Source organism: Mytilus californianus, unplaced genomic scaffold, assembly GCF_021869535.1.
Source record: "Mytilus californianus isolate M0D057914Y unplaced genomic scaffold, xbMytCali1.0.p SCAF_13, whole genome shotgun sequence".
In the NCBI taxonomy this organism is placed as follows: Eukaryota; Metazoa; Mollusca; class Bivalvia; order Mytilida; family Mytilidae; genus Mytilus; species Mytilus californianus.
This window is the reverse complement of record NW_026262615.1, coordinates 31,777,894-31,804,843: the sequence shown is the minus strand read 5'-3', so window position 1 is coordinate 31,804,843 and position 26,950 is coordinate 31,777,894. Positions and strand designations below refer to the sequence as shown.

At 31.4% G+C, this 26,950-nt stretch overlaps 1 protein-coding gene across 1 annotated transcript in view; it reads right to left on the bottom strand.

Moving 5' to 3' along the window:
• Positions 1 to 8,752: 8,752 nt before the first annotated feature.
• Positions 8,753 to 26,950, bottom strand: part of LOC127723923 (uncharacterized) — a 34,993-nt gene continuing 16,795 nt past the window's right edge. Inside the window, exons 9-12 of the mRNA XM_052230639.1 lie at positions 21,037 to 21,105; positions 18,982 to 19,017; positions 16,544 to 16,597; positions 8,753 to 8,763 (exon numbers count right to left, since the gene is read on the bottom strand). Of these exons, the coding sequence (XP_052086599.1) occupies positions 8,753 to 8,763; positions 16,544 to 16,597; positions 18,982 to 19,017; positions 21,037 to 21,105 (170 nt within the window). The remainder of the gene's footprint in view (positions 8,764 to 16,543; positions 16,598 to 18,981; positions 19,018 to 21,036; positions 21,106 to 26,950) is intronic.

Sequence of the window (26,950 nt, the reverse complement as noted above, 5' to 3'; positions counted from 1 at the left end):
CCCCCCCCCCCCCCCAAAAAAAAAAATAAATAGGTATACCACAAGGTACTCAGGATAAACTAACCTAACGTTCCTCGGTAAGATGAGAAGTGTATGTTCTATTTTCTATAGGACATTTTATCTATGATGAGATCCTTCATTTTTTAAAGATGAATAAATGTGTAGGCATATCCGATATTTCTTTACTGAAAAGTTTCATACGAGCTTTATTAGATTTGGAAATAACAGAATCTGTGCACCAACTTGTTGAAAGAGACAGAATGAAACCTGTGATAATGCCCAATATATATATCAACAATATTATACATCATTGTTAGCCTCTGGGATTTAGTATTAAGTTAATGCCATACCTGTCTTATCAGTCGATTCTTTCTAGTGTCAAACAGCATGCTGTTAATCTATTCATAAATAGTATATTTTTCGGCTGTATTTTGTGCGATGTTGAAAAAGTCAAATTTGTGTTTTTTTTTATTTTGCGAAAAGTATTATAAATATGGATAATATTTAAATCTGTGATTATTGCCTATCCCTTTAACGCTGAACAAAACATTCTCGATACCGGTTTGTTCAAGCTGGATTAATCGATGCAGAGGTATGAAGCGTCATTATAAGACTAAAGTTGGATAAGAAATCTGCCAGTAAAATAACAGAACAATATTTTGTCTTTGTCTGTATAACGCATATGTATACATTTGTATTCCATACAATGAATTATAAAACTGAGTCGTATTTTTAATTTGCTAGTTACAATGTAACACAAAGCAAGAAAATATATACGCATACATATAATTATGACTACGCGTCCACCAGTCTTTTCTCTTACTCTTAAATACGGTGTGTTTACCGGAGACGCAGCAAAAAGTAAAATAACAAAAATAACGAACTCCAAAGAAAATTCTAAACAGAAAGTCCCTAAGTAAATGGCAAAATCTAAAGCTCAAACACATCAAACGAATGGATAACAACTGTCATATTCCGGACTTGGTCCAGGCATTTTCTAATGTAGAAAATGGTGGATTAAACCTGGTTTTATAGCTAGCTTGTTTGACAGTCGCATAAAATTCAATTATATTGATAACGATGTGTGAAAAAACAAACAGGCATAATAACTTTGTTAAGGTGTATAAACAGTTCGAAAAAGGCTTTCACAACCTAAAACGATCGTTCCATATACACAAAAAGTACTCACTCTAAATGCAAAATATCTAAAACTACTACACTGCATCTCACAAAAGGCTATTGTTGGTACTTGAAATATATTGCCTCTTGTAGTATTAAGGACATAACAACCTATAAGATAATGAAATAATGTTTCTAAATCAAATTCTAGCCGTAAAGAATATAACAATGATTTAGATTTGTTAGGTTTCCATATCTCATATTGAAACACTCTCGTTCATAAAGAAATATTGGACAGTGTGCTTATTAAAGGGAAAAATCATTTGGATGTTTACAAAAATATATAATGCAAGTTTAACTTAGAATGAGCAAACTGTAACTGATAAGTGCAAATTTTAAACACAACATTTTTGTCTTGTCGAATCCACTTTTTTTTAATGTTCTTCTTTTCACTTATATGGATGCGAAGCAAGGCAATTATTTTATGATTTACTATACTGGTTTGTTTTTTAAAGAAACAAATATCCGCTTAAATATTCTGAAAAAAATGAAACGTCATAATTAATATTTCTAAAATTGTAATTTCTACCAACAAAGTGAAGGACCTGTAGAGAGCGTGCATGTGTAATAACTCATAAATATGACACGGTCTAATTAAGATCGATAGGCCAATATGATTTATAAGAACGATACTGTTTTGCTCATGCTAAATGTGAAAAAGGGAGAAATAAAAAAGTATAATTATTTGAAAACAGGAAAATTATATATAAATTTCTCGTTGCTGCGAAAACTTTATATATCCGTATAACGTAAGATATTTGAGTTTTAAAGTATCTTACCCATTATTTGCAGCCATTTCGATGCCAACTCAACTTTTCCAACCCATGCCGAGGAAGATTTTGGTGAATCAACTGTAGAATTATAACCTATCTCTGAGGCTAGATATCCTTTACTGGCTTTACAGTTGTCATAAGCCTCCATACAGGTAAACGATCCTTGTGGAGACAGCAAAACTAATTTGGTTAACATAAGAAAATGAAAAGAAACGTGGTATTTTGATGCAGATATCGTGAAATGAACAAAGCTAAGCCAAACGTGTGAACATTGTAAACGAATCATAGGTTAATCAAAAGTGATGTTTGGTCAAACTGGCCCTAAATTAAAATGTTTTTCTAGATATTTAAAATTTAAAATTTGGCAGACTGAAACTTTCTATTTTCTATTGATGTAATTTATATTACACCAACTAAAGTCAGAATAAGGACTGATTGAATCAGCCATTTAATCACTTGGTAAATATTAAAAATGCGTCTCAAGGAGAGAAAAAAAATGTTTTGTTATAAAAGAATAGATATTTTTTAATTAAAGAGAAATGCCAACTTATCAACGCTTAACTGGAGCTGGGAACTAATTAATTTTGTTCGTCTTTTTTGTCCATTTTCGTTGTTTAATGGCACTATCAGTTTATCTTCTATAAATGAGTTTAGATTTCCCTCGGTATCCTTTGCATTTTTTTTAAGGCAACAACTCGGTAAAAGAGGGCCAATAGAGTATCACCAAACCGTACTTTGCAAATTCATTGCATGTTATATTTTAATATGTCACCGGTCACTAGTGTGTCGTTATCACGGCCTATGTCCGACTCAAACAAGAGAGAGGTTTAGCTAGATATAAACCATGTTTAATCCACCATTTCTACATGAGGAAATACATGTACCAAGGAAGAAAAATGACAGTTGTTTTCAATTTGTTTGATGTGTTTTAGCATCAGATTTTCCTATTTGATAAGGGACACTCCGGTTTGAATTTTCCTTGGAGTTCGATATTTTAATTATTTTACTTTTTGTCAACATTTTTCTCGCTATTCGTGTTTCAATGGACCATCAGCATTAGTCCGAATATATATATATATATATTTCTTTGAAATTAATCGAATGAAAGTTTTGTACCTTTAAAGAACGGTAATTCAAAGTAGTTTTTGTCATTTTCTAAATAAGTCGTAAATTAAATAGAAGTATAATGGGCTTTAACTGTAAATAATGCACACGTGTTTAAATGTGTTTTTTTTTTATCTATCTTGCTTTTTTCACTTACCATGACTATCGGAAAAGTTGCTACAGAATGACACAAGCACAATTCCAGCAAGAAAAAGCATTGTCTGTTATTAAACCAACGAATACACATTATTCATCTTTGTGTACCACTGACAGTTTATCTGATTAAAACACCTTGAGTGCGAGGCGATGTGCAAAATAGAGATAAAATAGATAATTCGACATAAATCAAGTGTGCTGATTCGTGACATTCATTGTTTAAATAAATATCTTTGTTAAATATGTATCCTCATTGCGATAATGTTAGTTATTTTGTTCTTCTCAATTTTAAAGGAGACGCCGTTAATCTTGAAAGTATTGAGATTTGAGAATGATGAAAGCATGAGAATAAAATTTGTTTTCTTTTCTCTGCTTCATCAAAATGGATTCAAGAAATGATAAACAAAACAGTTACTATTAAAACGTATATATAGCACATTTTCAGTGCTTTATAATCCACTTTGCATTGTTTCTTTTATTGCTATTAAAGGATCCTTTAAAGCTTACCGTAGTTTTTAGGTTTTAGGTTTTACTCGTTATTGAAAGTTTTATGGTAATCTGAAGTTGTAAATAACGTTTTTAATTTATTGTATGAATGTAAGTTGTATTATTAGTTGCATGTTGATGTTTTTTACTTATATGTCAAATGGCAAATATTACATACGTATTCAAGACGTGAACACGTACACACAAAATGAATGAATAGGTTCTGCAATGACTACAGGTCTATCAATGAGTTGTTTGAAAGGAAAGTTAATGTGCAAAAAGATAGAGAGTTGCACTAATTGTCTTAATTGCAATCGCAACCTGTTTTTGATTCGTTTACTTAAACCACAACTTTTCACGAAGTACTGGAATAAAGACAAATGATGTGTAAGCTTCAATAAAATAGAAGCCAACATGATTAGTACAAGTTAGTCTATGTGAGCATATGTTCCAGAGATGACTATCCTCCGACTAAAAATGTTCACTCATTCTACTGTTCAATCGCTAAAATAACAAAAATATTAAGTGTTTTGAATTGAATATTCTATATTTGAATAATGTGTTATAATATTATATGTAAAGAATAGTTAAACAGTCTATCTTTATAGATGAAATAGTTTTTCTTTCGATTTTTCTAAACCGTCAGTATAATTGATTTAATTTATGAACAAAATATCTTGTCAATTGATACTTTCAGTTGTTGTTTCCCGTTACCATACTCTTTTTATTTGAAATCATTAGATCATAACTTGGAAATTAAAATTCAGATCAACAGTCAATGGCTTTTGTAAGTTTTGAATTCAATTCTTCAATGATTATTTAGTAATAATCATTGAACGCAATAAAACAAAATTACTGAACTCCAAGTTGAATTCGAAAAGTGGAAGACCATAAAGGCTGATACAAATTAAACGTATTCAATCAACGAAAAGAGTAAAAACCCCACTGTCATATTAAAAACTATTCAAAAAAGAAACATGTGACAAACAAAGTTCAATCTTGACTAGGGAAAGGCTATTTGAAAATGACACCATTGACATTCCTGATTCAAATACATTGCATTAGAAGTTGAACCCGGAAGAGCTATCTATATATACATTTTCCTTTTGTAAACACATGTACGATTATCTAATGAGGTCGTCTTATTTACTACACAATCATTGTTCAACGAACAATACTGTAATATTTGTCAACGAAAGCATTTTGTTACCCCTTTCGTTTTGAATTGTTGTAAAAGAAGTCAATTTCGAAAAAAAACCCAACTTGTTTGAGAGCATATCAAAAGACCTATTTTTGAAAAATCTAAACTAAGTCATGAGTTGTCTTGTGATTATTCATTAAAACTAAAATGTTACTACCTTGAAGTTTCACTATATTTAAGAGTGAACAAGTGAATTGCTTTTTTTTAAAGGCGGTTTCTTGTCTGTTGTAAACAAACATTAATTGTACTTAAAAGGCGATAACTGTATTAACCTTTTACTTCAATATCAGTTCTAATAATCAGTAAAATATTTTTCATTTTCGGGTTTATGCCATAAATTTTTTAATAAACTTTCACTGGCATGAATAATTTTTATCATATCACATTTACAATCCAAGATCATTGGTAGTACCAATAATTATCACTATCATGCCATTTTAATTGATTACAAAGACAAAAAAGCAAACTTTCGAAAGCATTAAATATAAAGAGTTCTTATACAAAAAGAAGGTGTGGTATGATTGCCAATGAAACAATTCTTCACAAAAGACCAAATGACACAGAAATTAGCAACTATAGGTCTCCGTACGGATTCAACAATGAGCGAAGCCCATACCGCAAAGTCAGCTATAAAAGTCCCCGATATTACAAATGTAAAACAATTGAAACAAGAAAACTAACGGTCTAATTAATGTACAAAAAAATTAACGAAAAATAAATATGTAACACAGCAACAAACGAAAACCACTAAAATACAGGCTCTTGGTTTTGGATAGGCACATACATACATAATGTGGCTGAGTTAAACATTTTAGCGGGATCCATACCCCTCCCCTAACTGGTACAGTGGGGTAACAGTACAACATAAGAACGAACTATACAAATCAGTTGAAAAAGGCTCAACTCAACAGATGGATACAAATAGAAATACATCTAACAAAAAAACAGAGTGGACGTTGCCGGATACTTGTATATCACAACAACAAAAAGAAACTAAGTACAGATCTGAGAGTACTCGCAGTTACTGACAGATGTTTTAAAGCCAATAACAATTAATAAAAATAATCATGCATCTAAAACTAAATGTCTGGACTTTTATTAATTTTCTTAAGTTGGTAGATCTTTATACCTTAAACAACATAAACATGCACATATATGATTTAACAAAAACACACGAATCGGTCCGTTGCAAATGAAATTATGGAGTTATAATTCTGTTGTTTTAACCACTCATCCACCGATTTGTCTTTCTCTTCAAAACTTCGATGGTGGCATTATTTAAAATATATATTTCCATTGTAATGTAAAGTTAACATAGTATGTTGCCAAATTTGCAATTTCCCTTGACAATAGCACATCAGAAGAGATGTGGCAATTTCATATATATTCTCTTTGCTGTGAATCTCAGAAACATTTGTATTCTTAGGTCCTGAAACGTCTGGTCTCGACTGTTCCTCTTGAAATAATTGCAGACCCAATAATGGTTTCCATCTAAAACTTAAACTAATACTAAAATCTAAAAAAGTAAATTGTGTCAACTAGCTGGGATATAATGCATCTTGCGTTAAAAATACTAAGGAAATTAAGCTTTTGCTGTTATCACTCTAGCTCCAAAGAGTGATTATGTACAGCTTCAATAACCTGGGATCAACCAAGTTTTTGTTAAAATTTTAATTTGTTTATGCAGTGTTTTGTAATCTGGGTTTGGCTAACCACAAAACCAGGTTCAACCCACCATTTTTTTCTTAAAATGTCCTGTACCAAGTTAGGAATATGGCAGTTGTTATCAAATATAGTTCGTTTCTATGTTTGTTGGCGTTTGTTTTTGTTGCACTTCAGTGTTCCTGTTGTTCCTTTTATGGTTTCCCTCGGTTTTAGTTTGTAACCCGTTTTTGTTTTTTCTCAATCGATTTATGACTTTTGAACAGCGGTATATTATTGTTGCCTTTGTTTTGCCTCTTCGTCGTTTATTAAAATATTTTGCCATGATTTTATGGGTCTTTCCTCGACTTTTTGAATTTTGATCCTCCCTTTGGAATCTTAAATGTTTTTTGTTATACAATCAGTTACATGTATACCATTTATCAGGATTAGAAAAGGATTTAAACGTAGTTGTTAGTTTTAATGATACGTATGGCCCGAGTTGAATCTTAAAATGAACAAAGAACACAATCAGCCGTCAATGTTGCAATTAAACTATACATGCTGTATGCATACTCTTTCATCGATTGTCTTCACACAATATATATCTACTACAAACAACCCACACATGATGATGTTTAGTTCAATTTCTTCATATTATATTGACTTCGTTATCTATCAAATTATATAGCGATTGAAGTTTGCAACTATTGCAGGGTGGTAACCATGAGGTGTACGATGGCTTTACGAATAAGGTTGACACACAATTCCATCCTAAGTTTTGAAAGGCGATCTGATTTCAATAAATCCATTAATGTGGGCTTCAAAAGAAGGTTGTAAGAAGTATTTAAAACATTCGACAGCTATTACTTACTATAAAGCATACCAGCTTATTAGTCCAGTGCTCCATTTTTACCGAGACAACAATTGCTTATCAATTTTTAAAACACGTACATCCATTTTGAATTTACAAAATCAGTGATTCTACTGGAGGAAATTACAGAAAATCAAAATAAGCGAGTCCTGGTGCATTGACAGGATAAGCACCCTCTGCTATAAATGAATCATCAACGTGCAAATTCAGACAAAAATTTCACGAAAAAATAAATTAATATTTCAGAAGGTCTAGTGTTGTAGTATTTTAAGTTTTAAGACCTCAAAAACGTGTCCCTCGGGAGTTAAGAAACAGACACATTGTATGCAATCAACTATTGTGTGGTGTTGACCTTATGTAAGGCAGATTCCTGACGTGTTGCATTAAAATTTACGTTTGGAGTAGACCCTTTTATATGGTATGCGTATAATTAGAATATTCATGCATTTGACTATCAAATGAAATATATAACGCTATGCAATGTTGCAGAGGGTATGAATCTACCAGAAAAGTTACTCAAAATTATCATGAAAACTGATCATCTGAAATAGATTGTATAGTCACTATGTTTTTACATCTCTCGCAACAGAGACAAACAAAGGCTAAACGTATAAAGTAGTACTTTGTGTTCATTGTTCAGTGTATATGTGTAGTATTTGTGTACTTGTAGTAGACAACTGTCGTATGTGATACACAATTCACCTTGTCGACACATTTTAACATTAACCGTTAAAATATTTCAATATAAGATAACAAGAATAAAAATAACTGTGTGACTGAATGAAGGCAATTCAGCGTTGCTGCTAATACTAGTTTTTTGTACTTAAAATTATGAATTAATTTTTGAAAATAATAGAAAATAACACAGACAACTAATGCTAGGTGATTGAAATAGAATGAGATAACATAAACAATGGTTATGACAAGTTTATCTGGTAAGTTCATACGTTAAATAGTATCATACATTCGAGTTTTCCTATTAAATAAAACCCTAGTTTGTTTTTAATTTGCATCACAGGTAGAAAACATGTTCAACGTCGAAAACTATTATTCTAAATCATGGTATATGTTGTTTTGGCACTCGAACTTGTGCATGCGAAGGATTGAATGAATTTTGTAGCCGTGATTTGTTATCTTTCAAATTCCCATTACTTCCATTTTCATATATTCCAAGTGTTTCATGTAAAGGTATTACTTCTCTTTTATTTGTACTGTTAGAATATTTATCAATGGTAATCTGATTGTAATGATCGTTAACATCACATCGTCGTGTATTGTCGGACGGGTTTTCCGAGGGTTGTAATCTTTCACGATCTGCATCGAATGTCTTTCTAAATATTAGTAATTTCCTGAAATATAATATCAGTTATATAAAAGTATGTTGTATTCAATTAACTTTTAAGTAATTTGAATATACGTTGTGGTGTTTGTTTCTTTCCTTTTTCGTTTTAGCAACACCAAAGTTGGTAAGGAATTTTTTTTGTAACAAAAGGAAGTGTAGTATGCTTACCAATTAGAATTAAAGGTCATCGACTTTTCTTCAGCAATACCTTTACATTTCAATATTTTCGAAATATTTATTCGAAATCGACAAACAACATATCTTTTATTTTCCAGTTTTTCAAGGCATGCAGTTCTATCCATGAATTAAAAGTAAAGAAAGGAGACATGAGCTTTTCCCACCAAACATTCTAGGTTTTCAAATGCTTTAATCTAGAAAAGAACACACAATTTTATTTTACATTTCAATAATTTCGCATTATTCAAAATATTTTTATTTTATATATGCTTTTTTCAAGATTAAAGCATTTGAACATTTGCAATAGAACGGTTCTACTAACGAGAGGTAAAAAATACCAAAAAGTCATTCAAACTCATAATTTGAAAATAAACTAACAACACCATGACAAAACAAGAAAAAGACCAAAAGACAAACAACAGCATACAAAACACAATATGGAAACTAAAGAGTGAGCACCACGCATGATGATAAGGGAAAAACCCATCAACGATACCAGGTTTATAATTGGGTTAGCCAGACGCGTGTCTACTTTAGCTTCTCCTGCTACAGGTTTACATTTACCAGTGTATCATTATTATATATGTACACGTCATATGCTTGGACAGATAATATGTTAATGAGAATTGAAAGTTGACAAAAGGTTATAATCAAAACAGCTGAATCTTATGATGCACATTAGGACAAAACAATAATTGAGAATGATTAATAGTCATGTAAAATAATTTAACGATGAATGCAAGGACAAATGGATTGAAACTGTCAAATTTGAAAGAAATCATTGATGATTTGTAGATCCAAGAAGTCTTTAATTATTTAATTGGTTTTATTTAAATAAACATAATGCATGTATGTTTGTAACTTTTTGTTCAAACCCTTACATCTCGACTTTTGGTCCTCAATGCTTTTGATTTCGTACTTCATTTGACTATTTTAACTTGTTTGATTCGAGCGTCATTGGTGAGGATTATTTAGATGAAAGGCGCGACCTGGTTTCTGTGTTGAGTTTATTTGTATATGCTATATACATATAGTTTGGTTCAACCGCCTCGATGGTCTCGTGGTAGCGTGTTCGCCTCGAGTGAGGGATGTTATAGGTTCGAAACCCGGCCAGATCCAACCAAGGACTTTAAAAACTGGTATTTTTTGCTACTCCACTAAACATGCGGCATTAAGGAGTAAGGGGAAAGACTGATCGGTCCAGAGTAAGAATGATGTGTCTGGGTAAGGTGACATGTTCACCTGCGGACAGATTACCTTAGGAACTAGCACGTTAAAAATCTGGCTCAGCGTATTGTTCTTGTACAAAGCAGGGTTAATATTCGTATTACATTAGGATGTTCTCGTCCTGAATATGCATATTAATTTCCCGATGAAAGTTCAGCAGCCATTTATCGTCATCAACTAGTTTGGATCAGAAGACAAAACGTACCTTGTCTTACAAAATATTAGTAAAAGTGAAACAATAATAACGATTCCGATTCCACCAATAACGCCTCCAATGATAGCACCTAGAAAAAGAAAAAGTGATCAGCATTAGTACAGGGTGTTGAATGCAATGTTTTGATTTTTTTTATCTAAATGCACATAAATGGTTTCAATAAAACATCATTCAAGGTTTTAACTCTCATATTTTCATTGGTGTATTTGTCATAAATAATAATGAGTTAAAGGCTACAAAGGGCATAATAGCACATTTCATTTCGTAACTTTAAATACCCTTTATGACCATATTCACTGCAAGGTGCGTTAGTCTCAAAATAAGTTTGTTTTAATTGCTAGTATTACCACCGAAGGTCGGTGGTTCTCTGCGAGAGCTCTAAATTGCTTTACGAATAAAAACTGACCATCATTATAAGAGAAGGTTGAAAGTGGCATTTAAAACCTGAGAGGAATCAAAAACAATCTTTTCATCCTAGTCTTCATATATGTATTTATGTTACAGGCATTTTGTAAAATGACTGAATTTACAGGCAATTTAGAAAAATGCATAATCTTGACAGACATTATATAGAGTGACTGAAAAAAACCTAACCATTTTGTAAAATGACCGAAATTTTAAAACAAATTCTACAAAGTTCTGTTCAGTTGCTGGTCAATTGTAGAAAAAGGATTTCATTGAGATAAATATTATCAAAAACACAATATCTTGCAAGGAAAATAACCAATTAAGTAAATCTTCAATGACTAGTTGAGAAAGTTTTTTAAAATACAAGTTATTTTGTTTAAGACACTACGTTACGTATGTACTCAACCTGTATCTCAGATGATAATTTTGTGCTCTTGTGATGATAGCAGAATGACACGTTTTTCTTACAAAAGAATGAAATTAACAAACAATTGTAGAAAATCTAGACTCAAAATTATGTAGAGAAAAAAAAAGATTTTTTGACTGATTATTGTTTGCTTGCTTTTAGCAGCCAATATTTCATGCATGTTAAGGACCTTTGAAAATTGAAAAGTTGAGACAAAACAAAATCTTGTGGAATCGTATGAACTTTATTAAAAGCGAGACCGGTGCGTCGACAACGCACGCGTCTCCTGCTATTCATGCATCACCCGCCATGCAAAGATATACCTCATCATGTGTAAAGCTCTGTTTTGCCAAAAGATGCAGGTCAACTTAACCATGCCAATGTTACATTGAATCGTTTAGGAACACATGAAAATGAATCGTATTTTGCATTACCACATCTTTTTGACTTAGTGTTTTATCAGAAAAAATATTTACATCGCTGAATGTGCCATGGTCCGGGTTTCACCAAATGTGGTTTTATTGCAAATTAAACGCAAAACGATGTTCACAATGTATTTGCAGAAATATCAGAACAAATGAATAATAGCACATGACATTTAAACATTTCATGAAAAAACAAATAAGTGTCAAGTTCAGCAAGTTCGGGAATTTTGAATAATTCAGTAGAATTTGTATTTGATTATTAAGTAGTTAGCATACATAATACTAATATGTTGTTCAATACCTTAAATAGCTCAGTTTTTGTTAACATTTCTTGCTAAAAAATAATTTCAGACATTTTGTAGATTGACTGAATAAATTGTTCCGTATATAAAAGCCTGAATCTTACAGGCATTTTAGAAAAGTCCATAAAATTTAAGACATTTTACAAAATTTTTCCTTTTAGGTATTCACTATTGCATAAGCATGATGAGCATGACCTGAACAAATCTTTCCGTTCAATAAATAGAAAGGGACATCAAAGCAATAAAGACATGTAATTGTGCATTTGAAATTAAACCAAAAGTGTTCGTCACTGTATACGTCGATGTTTCTTAAGAAAATAACTGTTTGAACAAACATCTCCATATCTCACAGATGATAACGACAATCTTTGATTAGTTTATAAACAGTTAAATACGTCTAACGGCATTTAATGTGATCTCTCGGTATCAAAATATGCACTCACCATGATAGTTGTGGTTTTTGGTCTTAAAGGGTATCGTGGTCGGATATGTGGAATCTGTAATTGTAAAGCATATTTAGAGTGAAAAAAAGATAAAACGTAAAGGATGTCATTGAAAAGTAATTCTTTATGGTGGTCTAAATTTGGATTATGGAATAGAGAAGAGTGAAATGTAAAAGAAATAGGAAATATAATACAGATTACAGAAAATAACCATGCATATCTAGGGAACTTATATGATTACAGAAAATGTATAAGTAAAATCGGATTAAATAATAAGTTTACAGAATTAGCGCTGTTTTGTAAGATTGCACTAAAATAAAGTACCTCCTGTTCAAACCTCCTCAATAGGTATACGTTACAAAGTCAATACTCTAAGCGATTTAGGGTTTTGACCGTTAATGGTTAAATACCGAACAATATTCATCCTCTTACCTCATAAGGTCAACATTTGCATATAGACGGGTTTGAATGCATTATGTCTTTTTCAGTTCACATATAGGATAACAATAGTTCAGATCAATAGTGTGTTAAAAGGTTTATGATCCCTGCTAAAGTCCTAACGGTTTTGAGACGTAAAACAGCAACATTGGCACTGTAAATGTACTTCATGTTCGTAAAAGTCTTGTAGATGTCTTGTAGATGTTTGTTTCAAACTAATGTACAATCTGTTTTATCTTATCATGTTTTAAAATAATCAATCCATTCATTCTTTATAAATGACTAACACACTATTTGAAAATGTTTTGTTGTGTTCATTAAAATATACTGGTATTTATTGAAAGCAAATTATACTTATTACTGGAATTGTGGTTTCTAGTTGAAGACGGTCTTATAGAAGTTGACTGTGAAGAAGCTTAAATAATATAAAAACAAAAGAGTAATTAAATCAATTGTATTTGATATTTTCATTTTAATAGGTGTAATACCACCATTGATTTTCCCCTATTAGTCTTTGTTAAATTTGCACTTTTAAAAACATTGTGCAGAATTTATCTTTGTTTCAAATAAAGAAATACTTGGCATGAGTAAAGTTTTATCCTGTCCAGTACTATAGAAAAAAATTTCACATAACATTTCATGGCATATAAGAAAATAACCATCACTGGAAGTTAACCAATCAAATTTTCCCTCTTTTTTAACCTGTGTACAAGCTTTAGTAACCATGTAACCTCAAGTTTCCAAAATATTCTATAGAAACCCCAAATAAAAAAATAATGGTGCTTTGAAATACCCAAGATATATGTTTATGACCCAGAAATGTTTTACTGCAATGAAATGTAGGATCAATTACCTACAACTGTCAAATTCAAGGGAATATTTATTTTCGACCTATTTTCGTATGCAACCGGATGTGACGTACTATGATTTGGTGGTATTACACCTAAAGAAGACTTTTTTGTGAAATAAACTAAATGTGACTTTTTTCATTTGTAATACTGGTTATTTCAAGCATTCCTGTCAAGTTTTGTCATAATCAGTTCAATGGTTTGAGAAAAATCTAGTATAATGTAAGACGACATCTACAGTGTTTGGAGCAAAATTTCTTCGAAAAATCCAAACCAAGCCGCATCATGATAGAATATAGTGTGGACCAATAAATGATTAAATGTTTATCTCATCTGCCTACAAACAGTTGAACATGATACAAAAGATGACGTTAGGATGATAAATACTACTAATGGACCTCTTTGTCTTCCTTATAAGGTCTCTTTTGGTCCATTTATACCTCTCATTTCCTCAAAATTTCTACTTTTTAGGCCAATAAATAAAATTTTGGGGTAACTTTCATTCATTTATGATAGAAAAGTTATAATAAATGATTAATTGAAGTATTCAAGCTGAATGAACTATCCGTATAAAAGTTTACTGTCTCCAAGGAGGTTTCAATAAGTCCTTACGTAAAAATCTAAATTTACGCCGTGTTCCAGAGAGGGACATAAAAAGCTTCTCTTTTGGTGAATAATTTGTTGTTACTGCTTTAAAAATAATTTCATTTACTTAAAACTATATAGTTTTTAAAGTATTTCTTAGCAGAATATAAGAAATAAGGAGAAAAGGCTCCCTAAAACTCTAAGTATGGCTTGTTCTGTCAACTAATATTCAGGGTAAAGTCCTATTTTCTCATAAAATGTGTTTTGGGAGACTCAATCCACTCAGAATATTTCATTATTTGTAATATTTCACTTACATAGCAAGAAATTTTAACACATGAGAGTACTCACAAGGTCAAAGGTGCATGTACAGCTTCCCATATTAGGTGTAATACCACCATTGATTTTCCCCTATTAGTCTTTGTTAAATTTGCACTTTTAAAAACATTGTGCAGAATTTATCTTTGTTTCAAATAAAGAAATACTTGGCATGAGTAAAGTTTTATCCTGTCCAGTGCTATAGAAAAAAATTCACATAACATTTCATTGCATATAAGAAAATTACCATCACTGGAAGTTAACCAATCAAATTTTCCCCCTTATCTTTCATTTTTGATAATATGCTTTGTCTAAATGACTTTTTGTGTTTCTTTGTTACATATGACGTGGCTCGGTACTTATACATCCCGTCATTGTGTTTTTGTGCCATGGTAAATGTTTGTTTACATATTTCTTTGTTTTTATACTGATAATAACAAAATGTTGACTGCTGTACCCCTATTTTGACATTTTTACCTATTATGTCTGTTTATTTTGTTCACATATATGTCAATATAATGGAATTTTATGCGACTGTCATACACGTGAGAGGTTTAGCTAGCTATAAAACCAGGTTTAATCCATCATTTTCTACATAAGAAAATGCCTGTACCAAGTCAGGAATATGACAGTTGTTGTCCATTCGTTTGATGTGTTTGAGCTTTTGATTGTGCCATTTGGTTAAGGACTTTCCGTTTGAATTTTCCTCGGAGTTCGGTATTTTTGTGATTTTACTTTTTACTATTAAACCCAACTGTATTCAATGTCTATGTTATATGTATAAAAAAGATATGGTGTACATATCAATACACCAGAATTATGTTATGTTATTGGTCATTAAATGATGCTGACATTTTTGCCTTGGAGACTGTTGTTTTGAATGTTCGTCTTGTTTGTAAATAACAACCACTGAGTGTTCTAAACATAGACTTAACATATATTGACTTCGAACGGATATTTCGATAAGTACCGAATAAACTGAAGTGAATGAATTGACAGAAAGACCGAAAATCCGTTAAAAAATGTTTGCGCAGTTCTTTTTTATCATTTATAAGTGCTGTTCAGATATAAAATGACTGTTTTAGAATATATTTTGTTTATAAGTGAAGTGAATACACCGCCAACGAAATGCAAAAACCATCTGTGTAAAACGCGTACAGGGTTGTAATTTATGTCTTCAGGTCTTGAGGTAAAACCAACGGCGGATAAATCTATATGAACAAAACAGCATTATGCTACTGGCCATTTAATTATATGCACAAGACACGATATATATTTATCTGGTAGTAAACATTATATTGCATTTGATGATCCTCTTAACAGGAGTCAGACAAGATGAGTTATTAGTAATTTTCATGATATCAAACTCTCCTTCGAAGAACAATAATAATAACCAAACAACCCAAACATGTTGATAGGCTTGACTGCATTCAGTACATTCTACTGATATTTGTTTATTTAAATTACAAAACACTTACTATGAGAGTTGTGTTTTCTGGTTGTAGATGGTACAGTAGTCGGATGAGAGGAGTGATCTGTTAATATAAATATCTAATTTTAATGCACAATGATAAGCAGTTGCATGGTAGGTATTAGAAAAGGACATTTTATCTTTATCATTTGTATAGTACATGTGAACGTCTTTTCTATTCACTTTTTTATCGTTTGTCGTTCTCTGGTTCATTGTACTTCATGTCATCTTGGTATTTTTGTACTCTTTTTCTCTCTTTTTTATAATATTCCTTTCCCTGTTGGAAGTTTGTATTTTTATCCTGCTTGTGCAGTTTTTATTTTTAAAAGGTTGTTTTTTGACGAAGTGTTCCGCTCTTTTCTTTTTGTTAAGTGTCATTAAAAGATGCTTTGAAACGTAAGTGGTAGCCTTTGTTTTTTTATCTCAGATTTTAATCAAGACATTCATATATTGATCTATATTGGAACATGTGTGTCTGTATTCATTCTAGTCAACTGGTATTAATTTAGAGCATAATACACTTACCATGAGGGTGATGTGTTCTGGTTGTAGATGGGTCAGTAGGCGGATGTGAGGGATCTGTAAATATATGACAAAATATATTAAGAGATAATCAAAGAATGTCAAAAAGGAGACGCATAGTGCGCATATTGTAATATGAAGATTACCTCACACAAATATCTCGGCCACTCTATGTAATTTGCGAATCGAGTATGCATCTCGTAAAGAATCTTACTGTTAGGTCAAAGTCATATATTATTTTTAAAAGTTTAACGGACGTCAATATGATTTAGTTATTAATTAACTATATTATAGATGACACTTATTAGGATTCAATTGTAACTCGCCGCGACATACGGCGTAAAACAATCATCAACATATCAATCGATTCATTTGTAGCCAGAACCCCTTTCTTAGTTGAGAAATCACTAGTATATACGTATCTGCTCATGTTTCATATAAGTAACATTGCGGTTATCGCATGTGGAGCAGGATTTACTTTCCCATCTGTGTCACATAAAATCACATCGATCTTATTTGGGGTTTGTCTTGCTGAGTCTATAGTTTTCCATGTAGTACTTTGTGAACTTATCGGTTTATTTTTGCCTTCACGTTGTCACTTTCTGTTTGATTTGTGAATTTTAAATGTAACAAAGGATCTCGCCTTTTATTTAGTTTTTCTGTCTGTTTCAATTGTGATTCAGGGGCCTCTTTCCGTTTATATTTTGTTTTTCTTTGTTGACATAGTTTGTTTGTTTTTATAGTGATTAAGATAATAACACTGCTGTAACCCAATTTTGGACATTTATACCTTATTATGTCTGTTTGTTTAGTCCACACATTGTTGTCAATACAATGGATTATTTGCGTTGCAAGTGAGACGTTTAGCTAGCTACAAAACCAGGTTTAATTCACCATTTTTTGCATATGATAATGCCTGTACAAAGTCAGTAATATGACAGTTGTTTTCCATTCGTTTTTGATTTTGCCTTTTTAATAAATTCCGTCTTGAGTTTTCCTCGGAGTTCAGTATTTTAGTTACAAAACCAGGTTTAATTCACCATTTTTTGCATATGATAATGCCTGTACAAAGTCAGTAATATGACAGTTGTTTTCCATTCGTTTTTGATTTTGCCTTTTTAATAAATTCCGTCTTGAGTTTTCCTCGGAGTTCAGTATTTTAGTTTTTTGCTTTACTTTTAATTTACATCTGAGATCATGCCCAGTATATATTCATTATATTCATCTTATGCTTCCTTTTTTATTTTTGCGTAGTGTTTTGTGGAGTGTTATTCGTCTGTGCATTCTATTTCTTTATGTCTGAACGATGTTTGTCTTTCTCTGAATAATGGTATTTGCATGCCATTTTGGTGATTGTGCTCTCTGTTACTGAAGTCAGTTTCGTTGAGCAAGAATATATGTCTGTGAGATACTAATCATAGCTTGCATTATCACATCTCAATCTTCCAAAAAGGACATACTTAGAGACAAAAAATACAACAACATAATGCCACCAACAATCAATGACAGGTTATACAATATTGGCTTGATATGTAAATGTTTGCAGTAACGTCTCAGACGTCAATTAGCATATCAAATCATGGGAATATGCTTGTCTGTATTCAGTACAGTCTACCGGTAAACACTTACTATGAGAGTTGTGTTTTCTGGATGTAGATGGCAAAGTAGTCGGGTGTGAGGGATCTGTTAGTATAGATATATTTGTTAGTACAATTATATATATATCAAGATTTAAACAAATGCACAATAATAAACAGTTTAGATATAAGGTATTTGAAAAAGGAGATTATAAATGAACTCATCATAGATACGAGGATTGAAATTTTGTACACTAGTCGCGCGTTTCGTCTAAAAAAGACTCATTAGTGAATTCGAATCAAAAAGGTTGTGAGGTCAAATAAAGTACGAAGAAATTTATAATACATCAATGCTGGTTTAGTGGATATTATTGTCTAGATTTCCCAAACCAGTTGTTGTGTTTCTGGAAAATAGGACAGTGATCGATCTTAATCTGCTTAATATATCAGTTAAAAGGTATGACCAGTCACTAAGTAAGTTAGTATTAAAATTGTCATAAAGACGTACACGCACGGGTCTAGGGATAAAGATTATAACAAGTATTCTTTATTACCAAAATAGTAACAATAATATATATTTGCAGAATTATATTGATTTTCTCTTTGAACTAAGACAAAACTATTCCATTTTCAATGTTTTTCAAATATGTCACTTTCATTATGGGTTTGTATAATCATGAGCAAGTATTTGTACTGTTCGAAATGATTCTTTATGATGTGAACTTTCCTGTACATTAAATTATAACTAGATATTATACAGCATCATATAGCATTGTTCTATTTGGATTAAAAATTATGTATTTTTACTACCTATAATATAAGTCCTATTTTTGATCTAATACGTACTGTAAGAACTATACTTACCTGTTGTAGACGGTGTACTATTCGGACTAGAGATATCTGTAAATGTAAACATATTTGAAGAAGAAAAGCAATCTGAACTGTTTAGAAATTATACATTGGATATATGCGGCAAGTGAAACAGAAATTCTTCACCCTTAAATTCATATACTTCTTATTAATGTTGTAGCATAGTACATTGCTTTGATATGTCGTGTTAAAATGAATAAGAAATATATTTTGGAGGGATCAACTATAGAATATGATTTAATATCATGAACAGAAGATATAACTATTTTCAAGTATTGAAAACAGAACATATATATATATATACAAAATTATCTCGTGGTGTGTATTTGCAAATGTTTATTTTCAATGTTCATATTGGCGTACAAGGCAGCTTTTATAACAATTATTTATATTAGTTATATTATAAATTTATATAAACACCTTTTGAAAATTTGTCGCAAATACAGAGATACGTGATATAAATTCAATTCTACTTGCAAGAATGTACTTTTCATTGATATTAAAAACTAATTTCAGACTTATCTTGTGCTCGTTGACTAAATATCGATATATTTACTCTTTTTAGCAACTTACATATTTGATTTCCTACAATGAAATTCCTCTACTAATGTACAAGGGGATTGATTTTTTTTTATAAGTTTCTGATTGAAATCCATTTCAAAATACAGATCAGTAGCTGACATTAAAATGTATGTTGACAAACATGTTATGTGTCTGCAAAATCAGCACTGTTGCCCTTCATTCAGATTTTGTAAGCAATATGTTATTATCCTTTATTAATTAACTACTGTGTTATTGGACTTGTTATATAATAAACACTTCCTGTGCCATACAAAAGTGTCAAGTCGGCAAGTTCAGAATAACTCGAACAATATTTGATTTTTTTCGTTTTGGCCGAGTTCCGACCCAGTAAATACAGGAGTTCGGGATGTCGCTGGATTTTAGATCGAAAGTTAAGATAAACACCAACCGAATGTAAACTGTCGTATGGAAGACGCTGTTTCATTCATACACCAACTTCACGCCTAAAGGTTCACTCTATGTGATGTTTTACATTCATTTTGTATTTTAGGGAAGATGGAAGATTATCGGTAGCTTACTTTAACTTTTTTACAACTTGTAACAATACCAGAGCGACTAAGAGCTTGAAATATGACACGTGAATTTTCCTTTGGTTCATTAGCATAGGTTTAAAATTGGCAATTTTAAAATATTTCATTTCATGAAAGAAGTCGATATTAAAACTTGGATAAAATGGAGTTGCAATGCACGTTCATTTTCCTGCACAATTATACCAAGAAACAACCACGAAATTACAGAGAGGCATAATATACCAAGGAACATTCAAACTCATAAGTCGTCGAGAAACTCACAACGCCATGGTAAAAAAACTAAAACGACCAATAGACAAATAACAGTATACAAAACAAAACATAGAAAACTAAAGACTGACCACCTAACTGCCACAAGTCGTGTTACTCCTCGAAAAAAATGTTGATAAGTTATATCAAGTGATTAGGCATCTCACAAGAGAGGATTGACTCTGATCTAACCCTAAGACACCACCAAGCTCATAACCATTTTGTCATCTACATTTTGTTATCGTAAAACTTGATAAAATGAAAAACTTTGATTGTCACATATAGAAATAACACAGAAAATAAAAAAAAATGTAAAGCACCAGGTTCAAATCCCGAAAACTAAACAAAGAGCAACACTAATCCTTTATAAAAATCTAATAGTAATATCGGGTGCTTCCGAAGGATAAACAGATCCTTCTTCACATGTGCTTATGTAGGTACAAACTCGGTTATATGTCTAACTTGAGGATATCTCATTCGAAGAAAAGAGAACAGGTTTTTGATTTCGGCAATTTAAAAATATCTATCGACATCACAGAAAAAGATATAATATAACGATCAATTATCATAACTGGCAAATGTTTAAAAGTTAGCACGTCAAATCAGCTCATGGGATTCGTTTGATTGCATCCAGTAAGATCAACCATGATTTGTTAATATTATACACTTACTATGATTATACACTTACTATGATGATTCTGGTTTTTAGTTGTAGACGGTGGATAATTTGGATAAATAGTAACAAGATGTGACAAATCTGTAAAATATAGTAGTAGATAAATACAGTTGTAAATAAAGCATATTAGAACCTGAGGTACTAACTGTCCAAGAACTTAATCAAGTCATACTAAACATTTCATTAAATTAGGTTCTTACGTTAAAGCTAAAGTTGCAATTGTATATATCTTAGTCAAAATTGACCAAAGGATGCTATGTTTTGGATTTGGATGCTTTTTAAGGGCGTATTTATTTTCTTCCACATTATACAAATTAATGTCCTAAAAAAAAACCAGTGAAGGTTATTCCAGACCCCCGTATAGTGAATTCGATTTTACATAGAGAATGACATGCTTGAAATAATTTGAACTGAATAGACCAGATAATTCCTACCAGTTTCGCAGATAAAGTAAGGCAATATTGTATTGCAGTCCAAGTACATATACTGTGTTTTTGTCTTTTCTTCTTTTTCCATCATCGGCCAAGATAAATTGTGCAATTCAGTTGAACCACATTTTAGTAGGATATTCTTGATTTCATCTAAAACAAAAGATTGAAAGATGACTACATATAACTTTGTACAAATGTGTACATTATCAACACAGAAAGATAAAATTGCAAAAAAATAACAATCATAACAAAGTGTGTGCATTGTAATTATAAAAGTCAACAGTAGTTTACCGAAGTTCAAATCTCACAATTGAATTAAAATCTCATATAAATAAGAAATACTCGACGCTTGTTCTGAAATATGAAGGATCAACATGGACTAGTTTTCTTTTGACTGCACTAGTGTTTTTTTCGGTTTCTTTTAACGAGTATCACTTTTTATCTGTATGACATACTTTGGTCAAACGGTATAGTATTATTCTTTTAAAGTTTGTACAAACATCATGATGCTACATTTTGAAACATTAATTTAAGATAGATATCAAAAGAAATACTGTATACAAATTTACCATCATGGGTATGTATTTCGTATTGAAAAGAATAATGCTGTCTGAATATATTTGTCCAGCTAGGTGCTTCAACGGAGGAACACTGTTGTCGAAAATCATTTAGAAAGTATGTTCCGTGGTTTTCGATACAGTCACTCAAACCTTTCTGCCAACCAGTATTTTCATCTTCAATCTTTTCACCATTATCTAGTTAAATTATGAATAGGTTAATGTCCATTTTATATCATTTTATAAACAAGGTTATACATATGACAATAAATAAAAAAATGTGGGTGTTTACGTATATTGTTTACTTGACAGTGTCTGCTACAGTTAAACAATCTTTCTAATTTGATCTTTTTTTATATGTTTTGAAAGCTAACTTCTATATTTTGATGTAATATTCAAACAAAGGTAAAACAATTAAGAAATCACCCCTCCCCTATAAGGAACAAATGAATGTCTTTTTATATTCCATTGTTTTTACAAGTATTAGAAACACATAGTTCTTTTACTAGGCGAGTATGCATAATAAATAAAATCAAGTTTTCTTGGTTCGGAAGTCAATTCTAGGAATTATATTTATACGTCAGCAATGTAAAGCTATATGAACGATAAGAAGTTATAATTTGTTAAATTATCGAGATATACTACAGCGCCTTGGTGCTTACCTGCTTTTTAGGATACTTTCATTCAATTTGTCGTTTAATAAGGAATTTATTTATAAACTCAAGTTCCAACTTACACAGGAAAAGATCCGAGATGAATATTGGCAATTTATTTAGGTCTCTTTTTCTCTCGTTCTGTCATATAATTACTCACGTGCTTAGGCATTTATGCATCATTAGTTTTTATGGTGGTTTGAGTATCCTGATGAAAATATCTTCAAAATGATCTTCATTGTAATGTTAACCAATAGCCCTGTTTTGATGTCCATTTTTGACAAAAAAACCTGCACATAATGCATTTGAATTTTGAAAAAGCGAATTGCAAAAATTACCAAATAATCTCTTATTTTCTTACACTACTTTTCATGGCTTTACTTTTGTCATTTCATTTTTTAATGTTATTCTTTAATGAAACCTACCACAAACACCTTTTATTGTAGTGGACGTACAATTGGTGACATAAGGACCATTTATTTGCACAGAAGGTGAAACACATGAACTATACATACAATTTCCTGTTTTATTTTCATATATTGTTGATCGTGAATATCCTAAAATACAAATACATAACATAAAAAAAGAACGAAACATATGATCGAAGTTGACAAATAGCTATACAAAATATCAGGTCCAAATATGAATAAAAAAAAAACAATCAAAGAAGTGATTATTCTTGGAAAGTGGTCAACGAAACGTCTAAAACTAATTGAGTCAACAAGGTTAATCATAATAAAAGACATTTAACCTGACATACAAAAACCAGGAAAAAAATCGCAGCCAGGAGTGATTTGGAGTAATGAGGAAAATAATAAAAAATATTTTAGACTTATGAAGCGCTTTTCTGGATTATTTTGCACCAGGAACGTCAATAAACAAATATTCAAAGACACGGATGTGAAAAAAAAAAAAAAAAAAAAAAACACGCAAAAGGCCTTTAATGTATATATAACTGAAACGAATTAAAAACAAAATAGCGACATCCTCGTAAAGTTTTCTTACCCAGATCTCCTTTTATTCATGTTGAGTTATAAAATAATATTTTCGTTTCATAAAAGGTCAAATCTTCAAATATTACTGACATGTATATGCAAGACTTTGAGAAATAATTTCTATGCTTGAATGTTGATTACCAAGATATATGTCGATAAAAATATTTTTTTTAAATATGGTAGTATGTAGCCGTATATTTAGATATTCATACATACCATTTATAACGTATAGAATATGACCTATATTTGGTAATTTACACGTCATTTGGTCTTTGGGGTAAATTGTCTCGTTTGCAATCATGCCACATTTTCTTATTTCTATAGAGTTAAATAACGTTCTAAATCTTTTAAGGTTTTCTCGTTGATAAGGTATGCTCGAGACGGAACGTTTTAAAAGAAAGACAGAAATACAAACTGTTGTTGTGTAAAAGAGAGGAGAAAGATACCAGAGGGACATTCAAACTCATAAGTCGAAAATAAACTGACCACGTCATGGCTAAAAAAGAAAAAGACCAACAGACAAATAGTAAACAAAACACAACATAGAAAACGAAAGACTAAGCAACAAGAACCCTACCAAACACTAGGGGTGATCTCAGGTGCTCCTGTAGGGTAAGCAGATTCTGCTCCACATATGGCAACCGTCGTGTTGCTCATGTTAGTACAAATCCGGTAATAAGTCTAATTTGCTAGGTCAAATTCGTGAAAAGGGAACCAGATTGTGGTAACGACATTAGAAACATATTCGCTAGCATCTGTGAAACGGATTTCCAATAACGGCCAACCAACTCGTTATGGCGTCCGTAAAATTTACGAAGGGAAGATTTCAACTTCACCATTTGAAACTCTTGGTTTAATAGCTTTCTTGTGAGCAGCAACCCTCTATCAAGGAAATCAGGATAGGAAATACAAGCCCGAGAATATCGTATTAATTGGGAGATAAATACTCCGTATGCAGGCGCTGCTGGTATGTTGCTACATAGAAATGGAACATTCACAATTGGGAAGCTGAAATCATCTTTTTTGTCGTAAATTTTGTTTTCAACCGACCCTCCGTGTCAATTCCTAGATGTAAGTCAAGATATGATGCAGACGTAACTGTATTTGTTGTATCCTTTACAACTGCGAACTGTGGGATATTACGAATTACTAGAGGATTATAGGAGTAAATTCTAGATAATTCATATATCTTCTTCCATACACGAATTTTGAAGTAAATAGTCAAATGTAGAAAAAAAAACTAATTCTTTGGTGCCGTTTAGCCATAAATATATACTTTGTCAATAAGGAAGATATGACATTTTGTAAAACATTAAATTTAGTACTTACTGTCATACACAATTGAATATCTGTATGTTTCGAGGCTGTCACAATAATGAGGCATTACAAGTGTTTCTGGTTTTTGCAGCAAACATACACACAGCGGGTTTTCATGTGCCTGGTTTTAAATTTGATTCTATTTTATTTTAGTTAATATGCATAGAATCTAATATTATGATTATTGAATATTTTATTTCTCAACGTCTTGCAATATACTCATATACGGTGAACTTTTTCCAATTCAGTGTCAAAGACTGTATAAAAAGACGTTGTAGCTTAACGCAATGATCCAGAAGAAAGGACGACGAGGCTGAATACTGCAATGTTTTAGCAGATGTCTTTCTACAAAAACATTCCTGACTCTACCAAATAAACTTCTTGCTTACTCGTAAACATGAAATAGATAGACGAAAAGATAGATAATAGATACAAAATACTCTGTTTCCTCTGATGTTAAGATTATAACAAAAAAATGAGCAATATTAATAAATAATCCAGCGATCATTTTAGTGTATTCAGATGTTACTAAACAATTGAAAAGTTGTAGCCTTAGTTGCACAATTAAAGCTTTTTTAACATCAACAATAGACAAGATCAGTTCTCAGATTATTATAGGCTGAAGAGACCAATGAAATTATATTTATACCGATATTTTTAACATCATCTACAGTAAAATTAAGGAACTACAAAAAAATTGTACTGGAAACATCAAGGTGATGTCGTATCAACCCAAGGACAAACTCAGAAGAATACATTACAATTCAGCTACAATCAACAATACAATTAAACATTATAATCAAACAGCGAAAAACCCCAAGAAAATAAACATTGGTCTATGCATATTTTTTTACTACTTACCCTGTAGGTAAAATATCTGTACCGACTACACTCAATTTCACAGTTTTCTATTGTTGGTACATGGAGGATATTTCTTCTTGTATCATTAAAGTAATAACAACCTTAAACATATTTTACGAATTTCAACGGTTTGACAGTGTGTGTATATATACATGTATGATAATAACATTAACAGTATTAATTTTTCTGTACCAGAAGCGCATTTCGACAATATTTGTCTCTTCAGTGAAGCTCGAGGTCAAAGTATTTAAAAATTCAAAACTTAATACGCAGTTTGAAAAACAAATATGATGGTTTATAATGCAACACTTTTGAAATCGGAATTAATTTGAAAAAATTCTTCGTTTTAGTGTTACAGACATAGGCATGACAGGTGCATTGCAACAATACCAAATGACAAAAAAAGTGGGATTTGTTTTCGACGAGATCAATATACAATCCCCTACTAATCACGATCATGGGAATTCTGTGAAATAATTTTTTGATAAAATGTAAAGATCATTTAATACACTAGGTGTCCTTAAACAGTTTTCTCTCATTTTTGTAACTTGTTTCAATGCTTTTCAACTTCGTAATTGAGCTTTGAATCGATTACTAGTTATAGCCTGCTAATTTTCATATAATTGTTTTAATTAGTTTTTATGAAAAGTTTAAATAATTGGCATTTTCATTTTGAGAAGGCGGATGTGGTGAATCCCATCGATCGCATACATATTTTCCATACGGCTTGACTACATTTTTACCTTTACTAAAATTGACGCATTACAGTATTTTATAAAGTACAGATGTCAGTTTGCCATCATCAGCACCTGATTCAGAATCAACTCCCTATTTGAAAGGAACATTTTATTGTCCGAAGCCTGGCCAAAGGATAACAAATTTTCGAATCTGCCATTGGGATAAGTCTGATTTTTTCATACACCTTACTGTTACTACCGACGCTTCTGACATGACTTGATCTTATATTGTCCTATGTTTTACTTTTTTTCTGATTCCATTTTATCTTGGGTAGTTTCGTCGTCTTGTGCACAATTCATATTTAAATAAATCCTATTTTTGTCACAAAACAGTGTTTGTGATACAAATTTTATATTTTTGTTTGACCTAACATT